Raw genomic sequence first — 18,168 nt, 5'->3', positions numbered from 1 at the left:
CAATGAGTCAGTTCTTCATATGAGGTGGCCAAAGTATTGGAGCTTCAGCATCAGTCCTTCCAAGGAGTATTTAAGGTTGATTTCCTTTAGGATTGACTAGTTTGATCTCCTTGCAGTCCAACGGACTCTCAAGAGTCTTCTCCAACACCACAGTTCAAAAGCATCAATTCTTCAGTGCTCAGCTTTCGTTATGGTCCAACCCTCACATTCATAATGACTATTGGAAGAGTCATAGCTTTGACTATATGGACCTTTGTTGGCGAAGTGATGTACCTTGCCTGTACTCTGAATACACTTGGTGTGGGCAGGCTTGGACTATTGCCATGAAACAGATTGAAAACATAGTTGTGACGATAGGAAGAGTTTTCCTGAACGTAGGATTTTTCCCTTAGTCCACCTCTCATCCAAAGGGCAAAAAATGCAGGATGGATGCTTAACTGCAGTGAGATCCGCCTGCTGACCAGGGCCATACTTCCGCCCACTGCTTATTCTGCCTTTGAAGCTCTATCATCACCTTGCCTCATCTTACACCATTATGGATCTTATCCATCTTAATGCACAAATGTATTGTAAAACCTGTTGATTTTAAGAACCTTTGCCTACCTCCAAGTCACAAAGATATTCTCTTACATTTTTCTATAAAAGTTGTATGGTTTTAGCATTTACATTTAGGTTTTGGATCCATCTTTTATTTCTCATACAGTTTTGTTTTGTTAAGATATAACTCACATTACCATCAAAGTGTACAATTCAGTGGTTTTTAGTATATTCACAGGGTTGTACAATCATCATCATAGTTTATTTTTTATCTTCTCCACAAAAAAAAAAATCCTGCTATCCATTACCATTTTCCCTTCTTCCTAGCCTTTGGAAGGCACTAATCTATTTTCTGTCTGTATAGATTTGCCTATTCTGGACATTTTATATAAATGGAAAAATACAATATATGACCTGTTTTATCTGGCCTCTTTCATTAGCATAATGTTTTCAAGATTCACCAATATTGCAGAATGTGTCAGAACTTCATTCTTTTTGTTGATTAATATTCCTTTTTTTCCCCTGTATATTGCTGAAAATATATCTTATCCCTTCATCAACTCATGGACATTGAGTCTTTCCACTTTTTTGGGCTATTATGAATAACGCTGCTATGAGCATTTATACACAAGCTTTTGTGTGGATATATGTTTTCATTTCTTTTGAATACACACCTAGGAGTGGGATTTCTGGGTTATGACCTCTATGTTTAACTTCTTGAGAGACTGCTGAGCTCTTTTCAAAGCAGCTGTGCCACGTTACTTTCCTGCCAGCAGTGTATGAGGGTCCTAGTTTCTCCATCTCCTCACCAACACTCCTCATTTGCGGGGGGCACTCTGCAGAAAGAGAGAGGCAGTGGAACTTCCCTCAGCAGAGCTGAGGGGTCCCGAGGAAAAGTGAGCCTGCTGTCCGCCAACCCAGCCCCTCGGCGAGCGAGACACAATCAGACCCGACAGGGGTTCTGTCTAAGCCGTTCCGCTTTATTGTCGTAAGCTCCTGGTTTATATAGGCAAGCAGGCGGGTTTTGCGAGGGACTTTCCATAGTTCTACCAATCAAGTTAAAGGTCAGATTACCACGTGCTTACATCATGACAGGGGTCTATGGTGACCACGCATTGTCCACCTGCACGGAAATCAAGAGAGCCAATCAAAAGTTTTAACAAACAACTTAAGCCATGACCTCATCTCTTCCGCCAGGCGCCATCTTAGCTCTAAACCACAAAGCTAGCCCTTCTTTTTAAGGTTTCCCATTTAGGGCCCCACACTCATTGTCTTTATTTATGATAGCCATTCTATTAAATGTGAAGTGGTATCTCTTGTGGTTTTCATTTGCATCCCCCTGGACATTTTTTCATGTGTTTATTGCTAATTTATGTGTCTTCTTTGGAGAAATATCTGTTCAAATCCTTTGCTCACATTTTAATTTATTTTTTACCATTGAGTTGAAATATGAGCCATCTTTAATTAATTTTCCCAAATGTTGTGAAGTAGGAATTGGTCAAGGTTCTTTTTCCCCCCATAGATATTCAACTACTCTAGAATCATTTATTGCAGAGACTTTTTCCTCAACTGACTTATTTGGCACCTTTGGTATATAGCAAATAATAATTAAGAGTGGTTCTTCTATTAGGCTTCCTATTCTAGTATCAAGATAGGCAGGAGAAACATCAACAATCTCAGATATGTGGATGATACCACTCTAATGACAGAAAGCAAAGAGGAACTAAAGAGCCTCTTGATGAAGGTGAAGGAGGAGAGTGAAAGAGCCAGCTTAAGACTAAATATTAAAAAAACTAAGATCATGGCATCCAGCCCCATTACTGCATGACAAATAGAAGGGGAAAAGGGGGAAGTAGAGACAGACTTCTGGGGCTCCAAAATCACTGCAGACGGTGACTGCAGCCATGAAATCAGAAGACGATTGCTTCTTGGCAGGAAAGCGATGACAAACCTAGACAGTGTGTTGAGAAGCAGGGACATTACTCTGCCGACAAAGGTCCGTACAGTCAAGGCTATGGTCTTCCCAGTGGTCCCATACGGTTGTGAGAGCTGGACCGTAAAGAAGGCAGAATGCCAAAGAACTGATGCCTTTGAACTGTGGTGCTAGAGAAGACTCCTGAAAGTCCTTTGGACAGCAAGAGATCAAACCAGTCAATCTTAAGGGAGATCAATCCTGAACATTCACTAGAAGGACTGATGCTGATGATGGAACTCCAGTATTTCTATCATCTGATGCAAACAGACGATGCATTAGAAAAGACCCTGATGTTAAGAAAGATTGAGGGCAGAAGGAAAAGAGGGTGTCAGAGATGAGAGCTGGACGGCATCACCAATGCCATAAAGATGAGTTTGGGCAAACTCCAGGAGATGCTGGGGGACAGGGAGACCTGGTGTGTTGGAGTCCATGGGGTCGCAAAAAGTCAAACACGACTGGGTGACTGAACAAAGACAACAATTCTAGTATACCAAGCTGTCTTGATTACTGTAGCTTTATAGGAGGTCTTGGAAGTTGGTTAGTGTAGTTTTCCCAACATCGTTCTTTTATTTGAAACTTGGCTGCCATTCTAGGATAAGCCTCATTTGCTCATCATGATTGTGGTAGGCAGGGTAATAATCCCTTCTTTTCCCCCAGAGATGTTCACATCCTGAAGCCTTGAGCCTGTGAATATCTTATGTTGTATGGCAGAGGGGAACGAAGATTGCAGACTGAATTAAGGTTGCCAATCAGCTGACCCTAAGTTGGGAATGTTACCTGATTGGGCCAAATGGAATCACAAGAGTCTTTAAACATGGAAGAGAGAAACAAAGAGGAGGTCAAAGCAATACCAAATGAGAAAGATTCAACCCGCCGCTGCTGACTTTGAGACAGGAAGAAAGCCTTGAGCCAAGGAAGTCTAGCACCTCTAGAAACCAGAAATGGCCAAGAAGCGATTATCCTCTATTGTCTCAGAAAGGGAATGACGCCATCGCAACACCTCGATTTAGCCCAGGGATTGTTGCTTCAGACTTCTAAACTGTAGAACTGTAAGATGATACTGAAAGGTTGTTGCTGAGCCATGAAAGAGGCCGGGGTTCCTTGGCCTCCAGGGGAGAATTCAATCCTGGGCTAGAGACGAGGCTTGATCGCTCAGAGCTTTTGTGTAACATAGATTCAGAAGGGGACGGAGAGTGCCCCCTTACTAGTGTTAGCAATCGAGTTATATACTTTCAATTAGTTATTACAATGAAACAAAAGTATGTCTGCAGGTTGTAAAGACCTTACTAGACCCACTCCCATAATTTACATTTTAAGATTACAGGATTAGCCAGAAGGGTTTTTCCAGAGATTGTCCTCAAGCAAGATACATTATTGTTATATAATCCTAAGGACTGTAGAGGGAAAAAAAATGTTTGTCCTTTCTTCCTCCTTCAGAATTTCAGACCCCTCTCTCCTTGGGGACCCCTGACTTATCAACCTGCCTAGGAATTGACTTTCTCAATACATTTGTGTTGTTGAAGTGGGTAAATTTATAGTAATTTGTTATCGAAGCCATAGAAACCTAATATAATCATGTATTAACATTTTTATGTGTAGCTGGATTTGATTTACTAAAATTTTATTGAGGACTCTGTCTGTTCATTGTAGTTTTCTTTTTTTTGTAATGTCTTTGGCTATGGAATCAGAGTAATGTTGGCCCCAAAGAATGAGTTAGGAAGTTTAGGCTTCTGTTATCTGGAAGAGCTATTTTAATTTTTATTTTCATGTTCATTCCTGCTCTTTTTTATTCTTCTGTGCTTCTAGTATAGAATGGCCTCCTTTAAGTCCAAGTGTGTTCATATATAGTCCATGTAATTATCTAACTACTTTGCTATGTATTCTATGTCTCATGTTTTCATATGTAAATACATGCTATTTTATTATCAGTTGCCTTTTTTCCCTTATGTTACATTTTGAGTTATTTTAGAAAATATAATATGTATGAATTCCACTATAGGGCAGTCAAAGGAGCATGACAAAATATTTGTTATAAAAAGGGGGTGTTAGGCTTGAAAGACTTGAGAACCATGATATAGAAACTTTCCCTGCCCTATTTCAGAACTTTCCCAGTTATTATAGTTGTTATCAGGTAAAAAGGTAAAGTCTGTGAATGAACCCACAGGCAAGTCACATATTACCATATCCACAATAAAAACAAAACAACCACAGCAGTGAAAACATATTCATGTTCTATCTCACCTGCAAAGTATTTTAACACAACTATTCTACCCATCCAACACAGGGCATCCAGCCCCAGTGCTCACATATATGCATGGTGATCACAGGTGTCAATCCACAAAGGCAGAAGTGCAGAAAGTGTAACTTGCCCCCTCCCACCACCTGCAACCCTCACCAAAAAACGAAGCTTAGTCCTGTCAGAGTGCCAGCTCTGCTTAGAGGAATCCTGTTTTCAGCCCATTCAGATCAACTCAGTTAATCCAAGGTGTCTTTGTCTCCTGTCTGCCTCCCCACCAGGAACCAAAATATTGCAGCTGAGGGGAGCTGGTGGTCCACAGCCGCCATCCTGCTCACTGTCTGCAGAAACCTCCAGATCCCTCTCTGGCCTTTGAGCATCACCCATCTAGACCACGCTGCAGCCTGCTTGCCTGCAGACTCGGGCCCTCTTGCTGCGTATGTGCTCTTCTCAGAAGCAAAAGGAAGCTGCACACCAGTGGGGCTGCAGTCTCCACCACACTGTGATCTGAGGACCTCCGAGGCCCCCAGCCATTGCCACCTGGGACACCTCGCTGGGCACGGGGAAATGCAGGGAGCCTTGCTTTCCTGTCCCATGCCACCAGGCTCCCCTGGGGCAGGAAATACAGGCTGTTTCCGCTTGCTCTCGGATGCCCGCATCTCCCATTCTCTCTACCCTGTGATGCAGGCCGGGAGCCCAGAGTGCCTTCCTAACGCCACAGCACGTCCTCTGGCTCTGCTTTCATTCCTCTCTCCTCCCCTCGCTGGCTCTGACTGGTCATGGAAGTTAAACCTAGTAGCCCATCTGTCTGCTGACTCCTTCCCTGTGGCCATTCACCAAACACCCTGCTCACTTCCTGGGTGGAAGAACGTCACAGGACAACTGGAATTACTAGGAATGAGAAAAACCGGATAGACTATCTCAAAACACTTTTCCAGTAGGGCCGTAAGGCTTGTGAAGCACTCTGCCCTGGCATCATTTCCTCTCTTCCGACTTCAGGCTTAACTCTTTGCCAGGATTGTAGAAGCCTGTGTGTGCCTGCCGTTGTGACCTAGAGATGACCTGGGGAGGTGGTCCCCTTACATTGCTATAGATGGGATCAGTAACATGAATAAGGGCTATAAACATTTTTCTAGGTCTAAACTGTCCTTAACTATCTCACAGGCCTCTGACTGTCTCAATGATGTAAGGTTATCATTTTAATGTTTTTAGTTACTGTGTGATGCTTCTTTCAGTGCTGTCCGTAAAATACGTCAATGTGGATCACTTAACCTCGTGAAACAGGGAAATAGTTTTTAGTTTTAAAACTAAAAATCATATTTTTTCTTTTAAAATTCATATTTTTTCTTTTCGTTCCCTCATTCTTAGGCTGCCAAGTCTCCCTGCAGAGACCATCTCCAGCAGCCTGCACCATCCTAATTTGCAGATTCTAGCCTGCTGGGAAATTCAGAAGCCAGCCATCATACATGTTATTAGAAATGTGGCTGAGACTAAATGGGCCCTGAGTTAGAATCTGATTGCAGGAACTTGGTGGTGCCTCTGGTGGTCACTCAGGGACATTTATTTGGATTTGTTTGGTCTTTTTTTTTTTTTTAAATCCTAGGAGATGTTGCATTTCCCAGGTGCCGGAACTCTCTCTCTCAACATCCTTTTGTCTCCTGCTAAAACGCTTCCACCTTACCACTTGCCTCTCATTGAGCACAGGCTGCCCCCCACACGTTCAGTTCACTCCCAAGAGCTAGCCCTGTCTTCACCTGCTTGAGACGGCCAGTGTCACCAGGATTTTTTCTCATTCTCACTGTGTGCATCCCAGTCAAAAAGGGCGCTGCCTGCCTCACATGGTCAGGAGGACCCGGAGTCCAAGAACTCTGAGTGTGTCTCACTCTGCCTTTGGATCAGGTGTCATCTGAAGATCTGAAAGGAATCTTGTTCTGTACCTGTCTTAAGTATGTTCGTCATTTGAAATTCTTTAAACAAACTTCTTAATATTTAGGTACATTGAAGGATTTTTTTGTTTCTGCCATTAAATGTTTCACTCTTCTGTTCTTTTTTCTGCTTATCTTTTATTAAGATGTAATTGACATACAGCATTGCATAAGGTGTATGGCATAATGATGTGACTTATGTACATCATTAAATGATGAGCGCAATAAATTTAGTGAACATCCATCATCACCTAGGTACAAAATTTTAAAAAAGAAATACATTTTTTCCCTGTGATGAGAAATCTTAGGGTTCACTCTTCTGCTCTTCTTCAGAGAGGATCATTAGTGTTGGTCCGTGGTTGTGCTCAGTTACGTCTGACTTTGTGACCTGCCAGGCTCCTCTGTCCATGTGATTTCCCAGGCAACAACACTGGAGTGGGTTGCCATTTCCTCCTGCAGGGAATCTTCCTGATGCAGGGATCGAACCCACATCTCCTGTATCTCCTGCATTGCAGGAGTTCTCATGACTTTTTTTGGTTTTTTTTTGGTCTCTCCTGCTATAATTAGACAATCCATGTGTCAGTGAGATCCCTTAGCAGTTAGCAAACTTCAGAGAAGAGCTCTGGGAAAACAAAACTGCCTGTGCACAAAGCTTATTGGTTTTTCCGAGTAACCCTAAAAGCAAATCTTACTACTTATGAAGTAGAGAGCCAATAAAAATCAGTTTGTTTCTGCTTCAGGGTTAAATTCAGAATACTTAACTTGTGTTGTATATTTGGAAACGTAAAGAGAAATTAGCTGATGCTTACCCAGATAGAATATGTGAGCTATCTCTTGTTTCATTCTCTCTAAAACATCGTGGGCCTTAATTCCAAATTTCTCACATACAAGTAGTTACTACACTTGTTATTTTGCAACCACAGTTTTACTTTTTTCTACCTCTTGATGATATTTTCACTTCTCTCTTGCTGTCTTTAAATCTGCCAGACCCTGAAGTGCTTCTCTGATATTTTTTCATCTATTACTTCTTGATTGACATTAGTGACAGATAAACAAACTAGTAAAAAAAAAATTATCTGGCTACCTAAAGGGATTTCAAGTCTGATAGGGGAGTCAAATAATTGTGAGTAAACTATGAAACTCCATCAAGGTGCCAAAACATTTTAGTTTGCCCTGAAATTCATAACTTTATAGAAAAAAAAAATAGAAAAAAAATAGAAAAAAAAATCAAGCATTCTTTCGAGATCAAACTGCAGGAAAAACAAGGAGAGCTTTAGCTGTAAAAAAGGACTGAATAAACATTTGGTACTTTTCTTGGCCCTAAATATTCCAAACACAGGGCTTCTGTGCTACTTGTTAGGGGATCCAGAATGTGGAGATCAAAGCTAGTGTTAGCCCTGCCTTCTAAGTGAGAGTGACTCATAACATCTTGTACTTACAACTTTCATTTAAGGATCTCCAAGATCTGTGACTACCTATGATTTAAATTTCAGAGAAGAGTTTAGTTATTCGCCTAACAATATGCAATAAATTAGGACATTGTTTTTCAGTTCCCAGTTCCAGTTTCAGTCTTGAGACCAAATGTTTTCAATCTTTCAACAGATTTTTGAGACTTTTCATCCTTAAGTTTTAAAGGAGAAGATAAAATCCCATTGGTGTCTCATCATTATAAGCAATGATATTAGCCCTGTAAAAATGAGGAAATCTTTGACTACAACTGTGTGTGATTTTTTTTTTCCTTTTTAATCCCTGTTCATTCCTGATTTTGCCCTTTCCTTGCATCCATCTTCCTTTATCTTCAGCTCTTTTGGCGGCTATCTCAGTTATTTGGGGTCTGGCTGCCAGTTCCATTCCACCAGAGTCCCCCTGATGCTAGCTTGGCAGGAACACTCTCCTTTGCTGATTCTTTTAATCAGGATGTAAAGTCTCATTATGTCTGGCTAGGAATTGGGGGTCAGAGCATGGATCTGCCCTGAATGCTGCAAACCATTAGAAACTCCTACAAATATTCAGATGAGCATCTGAATAAAGATTCCTTTTCTGAAATTTAATTAGAACTGTTATTCAAATTAAATTGGTACCTTACATTTGTACCTGTATGACCACTGTACCTCTTTCTTTGATAATTGATATGCTTTCTTTAGGGCTTTCTAGGTGGTGCAGTGGTAAAGAATCTGCTTCCCAATGCAGGAGACTCAGACGTGGGTTTGATCCCTGGGTTGGGAAGATCCCCTGGTGGAGGAAATGGCAACCCACTCCAGTATTCTTGCCTGGGAAATCGCATGGACAGAAGAGCCTGGTGGATTCCAGTCCATGGGGTCACAAAAAGTCGGACACGACTGAGCATGCACGCTCTTTTTAAATTCATGGAGACTGAAAGGAGTCATAATGAAAACCCCTCACAGCTCATTGTGTTTTTATGACTCTTAAGAAATTACATACAGAGAAGAGAATGCTCCCTGGAAGGGTCTATGCTTGGAATACTTTCTTCCTACAAAAGCTAGTTATAATACCTAACTCTAGCATCTGTTTAATAAACACCCAGCTAGAAGCCTGTGCTGCTCTGCATACTTTGAGGATCCCCATCAGTGAAAATAGCTAACATGTATCAAGCACTGCTTCTGTGCCAGGCTCTGTGTTAAAGTCGGTATTGTGGTTATCTTCACTTTTCAAATGGGGGAAGTTAGACTCAGAAACAGAGTGATTTGCCCAAAGTCACAACACTTAACTCTATCCCTGGAGTACACTTCTGCAAAATTAGAAAATGTGGCCATAGAAATGATAGGGAGAAAGAATATTAGTCATAAAACAGCTAGACATCTTTGTGTTTGTATATAGTTATTGTTCAGCTGAAGTTTTTCTTATGTTCTGGCAACAGAGTATTCTTAAAAGCATGGTTCACTTAGTCTTTAATTAAGAAGCTCGAAGCAGAACACGTCCCATCTAGCGTGTAATTGAATCAGGCCCTCGAGCCTCATGCGCCTCATGTCTGGACCCTCTCTCAGATGGTGGTTGGCTGTGCCCTGTCATTCTGCTTCCAGCTCCTCCACAATGCCCAGTCACCCACTGCTTACTTCCAGTGTTGAGATCTCTCTTTTTCTACCCATTCCATGTAAAAGGACCGTGTCTCTGTTATTTACTTCCATTTCCCCAAAGTTGGAGTGGTCCCTGGGCCATGAAATCCAGAAAGAATTGTTCAAGGGGGTGAGTGAGGGCTCTTCTCCAGGGCAGGACTGTGCTTCCTCAAATGCTGTCCAACAACCCCCTTTGATTTCAGTGTAACTGATCGGGTGCCAGATTGGACAAACAATTCCGGTATTTGTGGGTTGGATATGCTTAAATCCTCATGGGGTTCCAGGAGCGCCTCTTGCCAATATCCTTGAAAATAAGCGGCCTCTGTGTGCAGAACAGCTTCCTAAAAGCCAAGGTCACGGGGTGACTGGATGAAGGCTCAGAAAACTACGCTATGGTAATAGGAGTGAATTTTTAGTGTCTTTAGTCTCCATTTTTGATGGCCTTTCCTCCATTCACTTATTTGTCCCCTCTCCCTATCCGCAAATTCTCCAGCCCTCCTCTCTGGAAGGCCCTGTGCGAGCTCCTGGGAATGCAAACAAGAATGAGATGTTGTTCTTGTCCTGGAGAGCCAGAGTTCTCTCAGAGGATAAACCATGAATGATGAGTTGACACCAGACAGAGATAAGTGTGATAGAAGAGTGTAACGAGCATGCAGAAGGACAGTGGAGAGACAAAGACTGTCTCGGGGAGTAAGGAAAAAAGCAGCTAAGTGACGCTGAAGTCAGGCAGGAAAGACAGGGAGGGCATTTTAGGCAAAGGAACTCACAGGGACCCACACAAAGTCAGCATGCTCAATTCCAACGACAAGAAGCAGGTTTCCTGTGGCTGAAACACGGGGCACGCCTTGTGGAGATGGGCAGGAGCCGATGACCGAGAAGTGTGGAGCCACGTGTGAAGGATTCTAGGTGTTGGACGGAAGTTTGAGCTTTTTGCCGATTGAGAAGCAATCGGAGATCTTGAAACACACACGTGGCCTGATTGGTCTGGGGCATTGTCATGCCTCTGATGACAACGTGAAATATTCCATATGTTACCCCAAGAGTCCGGGTGAGAGCAGTGCCAAACCCAGGGCAATGGGGCTGGAGAAGGGGGAGGTGGGTTGGAGTCCATTTTCACGGTCAACTTGGCAGAAATGAATGTGTTGGATGTAGGGCAGGAGGGAAAGAGAAGAGCATCAGATGGTGAATTGAGTGTCTGAGTAGATATGTTCTCCAGAAGCTTTTACCAGGAGAAGATTGAATTTACCCAGTCCTTTAGATCCACAGTCTCCAAACTTTTCAGCACCAGGCACTGGTTTCCTGGAAGACAGTTTTTTCACGGACCAGAGGGGTGGGTAGGGGAATGGTTTCAGATGATTCAAATACGTTACATTTATTGTGCACTTTATTTCTATTATTATATCAGCTCCATCTCAGATCGTCAGGCATTAGATCCCAGAGGCTGGGGACCCTTGGTTAAACATAGATTAACTCTCCAATTTGCAGTCTAAAAGAATCAACCATGAGTACAGGTCCTTTTATGGGACAAAGAGGCTTCTAGACCTCGGAAATGCTGTTGTCTGCTCATGAGTCGCACGCCAGTGGGCGGCCCTGTTCCGAGGGAAGTCCAGGCCCTGGTGCAAGGCTGTTGGAGCTCTCCTTGCGTTTCGATCCAGGATCCCCAAGTCAGAGTGAGGGGCTGCCTTGGGTCAGCCAAGATTGAAAGGTCCCAGGGAGCTGCAAGATGGAAATATACACTGACGGTTCAGAGCAGCCTTCCTTCTACAGCCAAGCCACTGCACTGCACTGCGTGGGGAGGGGTCCTCAACACCAACGTTGCTGTCATGGTTCCATCTTAATTTTTATTAGCTGGATGCGAATGAGGCTTCATTGTCATATGCTTAATGCATTTGCTCAGATCTTTGGCTAACCAACGTTTTTCCATGACTTTTTGACAGCTATTTTTGTTCAATAATGAATAATAAAGTGAGATTTACCATCTGTAGATGACAACATTTGTTTTATTTTGACATTTCTTTGCTAGACAGCAAAGATTTTATAATTAGGTTTTTCCTCTGCCAAAAACATTGTTGAAAAAACGTTTTCCCTGAAAAAAAAAAAAAAGTTTCATAGCTTCCTATGTTAGTTGGAGTCATCTTATTTTGATTTGAAAGTTTTTCCTAAGTCAGTGGGGAAAGGAAACAAGAAAAATCTCTCATGAAAATTAATTCTTAACAAGAACAAAGATTAACTGTTGCCCAAAAGAAAATGAGGAGAGAAAATGAAAAGAATCGTGATTGAAATGGTAGTGGTTCCATTAATGTCCTTTTGAATTTTAATTTATGTCAGACTTAGGTGAACAATATCGGAAACTCCCTTCTCTACCTTCTTTCAAGTGAGCTGACTCTATTCTTGTTGTTAGTTTGATCACTTTTATGTCTAACTCTTTGAAATACCTGTGAGACTATACTAGAACTGATGGACAGTACCCTATTTCTCAAAGGCCTAAGTCTGTGAATTTTTTGCTGAGAAGTGGCAACTATTGGCCAATGCCTCCCGGCCAGGTCCCTCACAAAGCTGAATGGCCCTCTTCATGCCGTGGACCCTGCAGTTGGCTTCGTGACTGGGGGGCCCAAGAGAATGAGTTGCAGGTGTGTCAATTAACAGCGCTTTCTCCCTGGAGTGCTCTCAGAAAAATGATGGAGGAAGCCACGTTGATAACAGATAATAGACTCACTCATCATTGCTAATGGGTAAAACATCACAGAGGCTAATGGCAAAAACAGCCACACTCGCTGCATCCCCGCCTCCCAAATAAGACGTGGAAACACCTTCCAGCTCCTACAGTAGCAGCGGAGGCCAAATTCTCTTTACAGCCCAGCGTATTTTCCTTCCTGAGTCATACCTCAAGGCTGCTCCTAAAATCAGATTCCAGACCCAGCCCACCCTATCCCCATCACCTCTACTCTTATTTCTATCATCGTCATCACCCAGCATTTTTGCATTGAGCTCTAACAAATGGGTGGAATTGAAAGAGACATTACCTAATATTTCAAAGGAGTGTATCTATCGAAAATGGATACAACAGGCATCTCCTACAAGCACTGAGCCAGTATCATGCTGCAGCCTCCAACCTTTCTGGCACCAGGGATTGATTTTGTGGAAGACAGTTTTTCCACAAACCAAGTCCAGGGGATGATTTGGGGATGATTCAAACACATTATATTTATTGTGCACTTCGTTTCTATTATTATTGTATCAGCTCCACCTCAGATCATTAGGCGTTAGATCCGAGATGCTGGGACCCCTGATTTTTAGCAGTGCAGAGAGCAGAGAGAAATGAGTGCTGTCTTAGACATTCTTGACTTCACAGGTAGACCATATACATTTTTCCAGTGTATTTTTCTATCACATGAGTAGCACCTTCTTTTAAGTTCTGATGCATAGTTATTGGTGACTAGTACTCAGTGAAGAATAAGGAGCATGGAGGAATTCCCTTTATCTAAATATGGTGGCCCTTGTTTTGAACATGTAGGGTCTCAGATCAGTTCAGTCACTCAGTCGTGTCTGACTCTTTGTGACCCCATGAACTGCAGCACACCAGGGTTCCCTGTCCATCACCAACTCCCAGAGCATGCTCAAAGTCATGTCACTTGAGTCAGAGATGCCGTTCAACCTTCTCATCCTCTGTCGTCCCCTTCTCCCACCTTCAGTCTTTCCCAGCATCAGGGTCTTTTCCAGTGAGTCAGTTCTTCACATCATGTGACCAAAGTATTGGAGTTTCAGCTTCAGCATCAGTCCTTCCAATGAATATTCAGGACTGATTTCCTTCAGGATGGACTGGTTGGATCTCCTTGCAGTCCAAGGGACTCTCAAGAGTCTTTTCCAACACCTCAGTTCAAAAGCATCAATTCTTCAGCGCTCAGCTTTCTTTATAGTCCAGCTCTCACATCCATACATGACCACTGGAAAAACGATAGCCTTGACTAGATAGACCTTTGTTGGCAAAGTAATGTCTCTGCTTTTGAATATGCTATCTAGTTTGGTCATAGCTTTTCTTCCAAGGATCAAGCGTCTTTTAATTTCATGGCTGTAGTCACCATCTGCAGTGATTTTGGAGCCCCCCCCCCCCCCCCACAATAAAGTCTGTCACTGTTTCCATTGTTTCCCCATCTATTTGGCATGCAGTGATGGGACCAGATGCCATGATCTTAGTTTTCTGAATGTTGAGCTTTAAGCCAACTTTTTCCCTCTCCTCTTTTACTTTCATCAAGAGGCTCTTTAGTTGTTCTTTCCTTTCTGCCATAAGGGTGGTGCATCTGCATATCTGAGGTTATTGATATTTCTCCCGGCAATCTTGATTCCAGCTTATGCTTTATTCTGCCCAGCTTTTCTCATGATGTACTCTGCATATAAGTTAAATAGGCAGGGTGACAATATACAGCCTTGACGGACTCCTTTCCCTATTTGGAACCAATCTGTTGTTCTCTGTCCAGTTCTAGCTGTTGCTTCTTGACCTGCATACATATTTTTCAGGAGTCAGGTCAGGTGGTTTGGTATTCCCATCTCTTTAAGAATTGTCCAGTTTATTGTGATCCACAGAGTCAAAGGCTCATGTGAAATAGAATGTGTATTTAACAAAGTGGCTTGGATGACCATTTGTTTTGTCAAGAAGAGATGTGAGGTTTCAGAGAAGGTTCTTGGAAGTCTGATAGCAAATGATGAGATTGACTGTCACCCAGCCACGTGTTAAAGAACCATTCCCTTCATCTAATATGGCTCAAGACTCTTCCCTCTCCCCTTCTTGAGGCCCAGAGAAGAAGCAAAGACCTGTTGCGTCAAGGGCTTGGTCAGAAGCCCCTCTGACAGTAGAGCCTTGAATTTCCTACCCACCAGCAACAGAGACACCTCCGGGGGGAATTACCATCACCTTGAAGCAGCTCTCCTGCTGTGTCATGGGAACTGTGCGCACATGGTTGAGATGGACTGTGTCTATTATGTTTTTCTCAGGGAAGTGAAACTCAATGTCCCTAAAAAACCCACTCCACTCCAGGGACATCAGGAGCAGGGTGCTCTGGGGGCAGGAAGTGCGTGGGAGTCACACAGACTTTGAATCCTAACTTTGCCAGTTAATGGCTATTGGGCTTTTTCAAATCTCTCTCTCTCCCCCTCCCTCCCTCTCTCTCTCTCTGTTTCATGGCAAAAGAGTTATAATACTAGACTATCTGTATTGTTATAAATCTTGTTGTTCAGTCCCTCAGTCGTGTCCAACTGTTTGCGACCCCATGGACTGCATGCCAGGCTTCCCTGTCCTTCACCATCTCCCAGAGCTTGTCCATTGAGTCGGTGATGCCATCCAACCATCTCGTCCTCTGTCATCCCCTTCTCCTCCTGGCTTCAATCTTTCCCAGCATCAGGGTCTTGTCTAATGTAAGACCTTGATGCTGGAAAATATATGTAATTTCTAATATAAATATTAGCTCCCATTTATTGAGCACTGAGATTGTGCCAGGTCCCTAGCCAGACAACTGTCATAAATGATGTGACTTAATTCTTACCATAATATATGAATGAGGTAGAAATTATTGTCTCTACATTAAAGATGAGGAAACTTTGGCAGTGTATTGCCCTGGGTCACACAGCTGGTGAGTGGCTGGCATCAGGCTTCAATTCCAGGTCTATCAGACTCCAGATTCTGTGATAATGCGAAATTAAAGCAGTGCCTAGTGCAGAGTGGGTGCTTATCAAAGGCTGATTCTCTTTCCTTCCATGAGAATCCTTTGGCTTTGATAGAGCTTAATTTCTGTGTTAGATTTCTTTCTGCGTGCACACTTAGTCACTCAGTCGTGTCCAGCTTGGCAACCCATTGGACTGTAGCCTGACAGGCTCTTCTCTCCATGGGATTTTTCAGACAAGAATCCTGGAGTGGCTTGCCATTTCCTTCTCCAGGATTTTTTTTTTTATCTATTTGTTCTATAGAGCAGCTCTGTCATACTGCGCCCCCGTGGTTCATTTAATAGTGGCTTTTAGGAAAACGGTTAATTGAGGTATAATATAATATACATGTAAATCGGAGAAGGCAATGGCACCCCAGTCTAGTACTCTTGCCTGGAGAATCCCATGGATGGAGGAACCTGGTGAGCTGCAGTCCATGGGGTCGCTAAGAGTCGGACACGACTGAGCGACTTCACTTTATGCATGTAAATATATGGTCTTCCTCAGTGGCTCAGATGGTTAAAGAATCTGTCTGCAATGTGGGAGACCAGGTTTGATCCCTGGGTCGGGGAGAGCCCCTGGAGGAGGGTATGGCAACCCTCTTCAGTATTCTGTCTTGGAGAATTTCGTGGACAGAGAAGCCTGGGGGGCTTCTCTTCTTTCCACGCCACCGCAAAGTGAGACACAACTGAGCAACTTTCACTTCACTTCACTTTTACATGTGAATAAGTGTCGTTTAAGATGTCTCTAAAATCACCTAAGCGTGTGGGTACTTTGGGAGATAATATGATTCTACAACCTCAGTGTATAGAAGTATGATGTTTACTTTCTACAGCCCGACTAGTTTCTGACTCTGAGCCCCACCCAGCTGGTCAGATATTGAGGTCACCCTTGCAACTTCTCCGGCTCCCCCAGTTTCCTCCGTTCCCTCAGTTGTCTTGGAAGAGAAACCTTCTCTTCCCTGGCACACATCTCACAATGCAGCTTTGTCCTGCCATCTTGTCAAGAAGGGAAGAATTTTTCTGGCAATTATTTTTTCCACCCAACTTTTCTATGTGCTGAGATATTTAGCCCACTGGCAAAGTTTTCAACTTTCACACTTAAGCAAGAGTTCAAATCACCAGGGAGTCAAATGTTAATTCCATGACCAGTTTTAACGTTAGAAAAATTTTCCAGGAAGAAAATGAAAAGGTTCACTCTCCCCACTCACTAGGAGCTTTATGTTTCTAAGTGAAACTTACTCAGAGGTGTCTTTTTGTGTATCCAGAGGGCTTCCCTGGTAGCTCTGATGGTAAAGAATCTGTCTGCAATGTGGGAGACCTGGTTCAATCCCTGGATTGGGAAGATCCCCTGGAGGAGGGAGGCCATTCCAGTATTCTTGCCTTTAGAGTTCCATGGACAGAGGAGCCTGGTGGCTACAATCCATGGGATCACAGAGTTGAACATGACTGAGCAACAAACACTTTGACTTTCCTTTTCTGCCTACCTGGGTTCATTCTCCTGTGTGACACAAACTTGCACGCGTGCATTTGAATCTTAGTGCTCAGCAGAGCCCAAGCAGTGCCCCTCAGAGGCCTTCCTTGTTCTTCAGCCGCTTTCTCCATGGAGGCCTTCACGGTCTCCCGTCAGATGTGTCCTGTCCTGCCCCGTGGTTCTATCTGTCAGAGGGAGGGTGGTGTTGGGTGGGAGGAGGGTAGCTGGTACAGGAGAAGGGAAAGAGGAATTTCCCTTTTTAGTTCTGAAGCACCATTTAATAACAGGACACATCCAAGTCTTCTCTTAAATGTGTCTAGTAATTAAGCTTATCCTCATGCCATGACCTGATTGTGTTTCAGATAACGGCGGACAGACTTTGGCAGGGGGCAATAACTGGCCCCTTCGAGGAAGAAAGTGGAGCCTGTGGGAGGGAGGCGTGCGAGGGGTGGGCTTTGTGGCCAGCCCCTTGCTGAAACGGAAGGGCGTGAAGACCCGGGAGCTCATCCACATTTCTGACTGGCTGCCCACCTTGGTGAAGCTGGCCGGGGGCAGCACAGATGGCACCAAGCCTCTGGATGGCTTCGATGTGTGGAATACCATCAGGTACTGCCCATCTTTCTCTTTCCTCTCTGAGATCAGAAGCTCTAGAAACATCTTGGCTGGACTGAGAAGGATTGCTTTTATGTGAAAATGATAGTATAGCTTGCAAATAAAAGATTTTTTAAAAAAGAAATGCCTTTACAAATACTGTGTGTGTATACACACACACACACACACACACACACACACACACACATATATATACATGCATATGTATAATATGAGGAACAAGACCCTCCTCAGTGGCTCACCCTCTGCGACATGTCTTTACAGTGGAAGCCACGCTAAGAAGTTGGATAGGGTATGGTTTGCTTCCTGCAGAGGGTCAGAAGACCTGTCCTCTGGCCTGCTAGGAGATTGGAGGACCAAGGCAGGGAGGGAAGATCTGGAAATAGCCTCATCTTCTACAGTTTAGATTTTCCTCTCAGATATAAATGATTTGAAATATTTAATTGAGCTAGAGAATGACCATTTGAATTAATTTATTATTTTTCCTCTTGGTTTTTTTTTGTTGTTGTTGTTCAGAACCATTTTTCTCAGCTTGAAATGTGCCAAATATTTATCCATATTTTCTTCTAAGTGTTGTGGTCTGAGTTTCTTCCATGTAATTCTTGGACTATTGTGACACGATTTTGTGTGTTCCATGAGGTC

The 18,168-nt window shown here is 43.2% G+C and overlaps 1 protein-coding gene across 2 annotated transcripts in view; it reads left to right on the top strand.

The window, feature by feature from the left end:
• The window catches only part of ARSB (arylsulfatase B), a 167,023-nt gene that overhangs the window by 59,501 nt on the left and 89,354 nt on the right, over positions 1-18,168 (top strand). For both annotated transcript variants that reach the window (XM_052646514.1, XM_052646515.1), the window contains exon 5: positions 17,277-17,520. In XM_052646514.1, the coding sequence (XP_052502474.1) occupies positions 17,277-17,520 (244 nt within the window). The remainder of the gene's footprint in view (positions 1-17,276; positions 17,521-18,168) is intronic.

This window comes from Budorcas taxicolor, chromosome 10 (genome assembly GCF_023091745.1).
Source record: "Budorcas taxicolor isolate Tak-1 chromosome 10, Takin1.1, whole genome shotgun sequence".
In the NCBI taxonomy this organism is placed as follows: Eukaryota; Metazoa; Chordata; class Mammalia; order Artiodactyla; family Bovidae; genus Budorcas; species Budorcas taxicolor.
The sequence above is the reverse complement of the archived record's forward strand: the minus strand, read 5'-3'. Positions and strand labels throughout refer to the sequence as shown.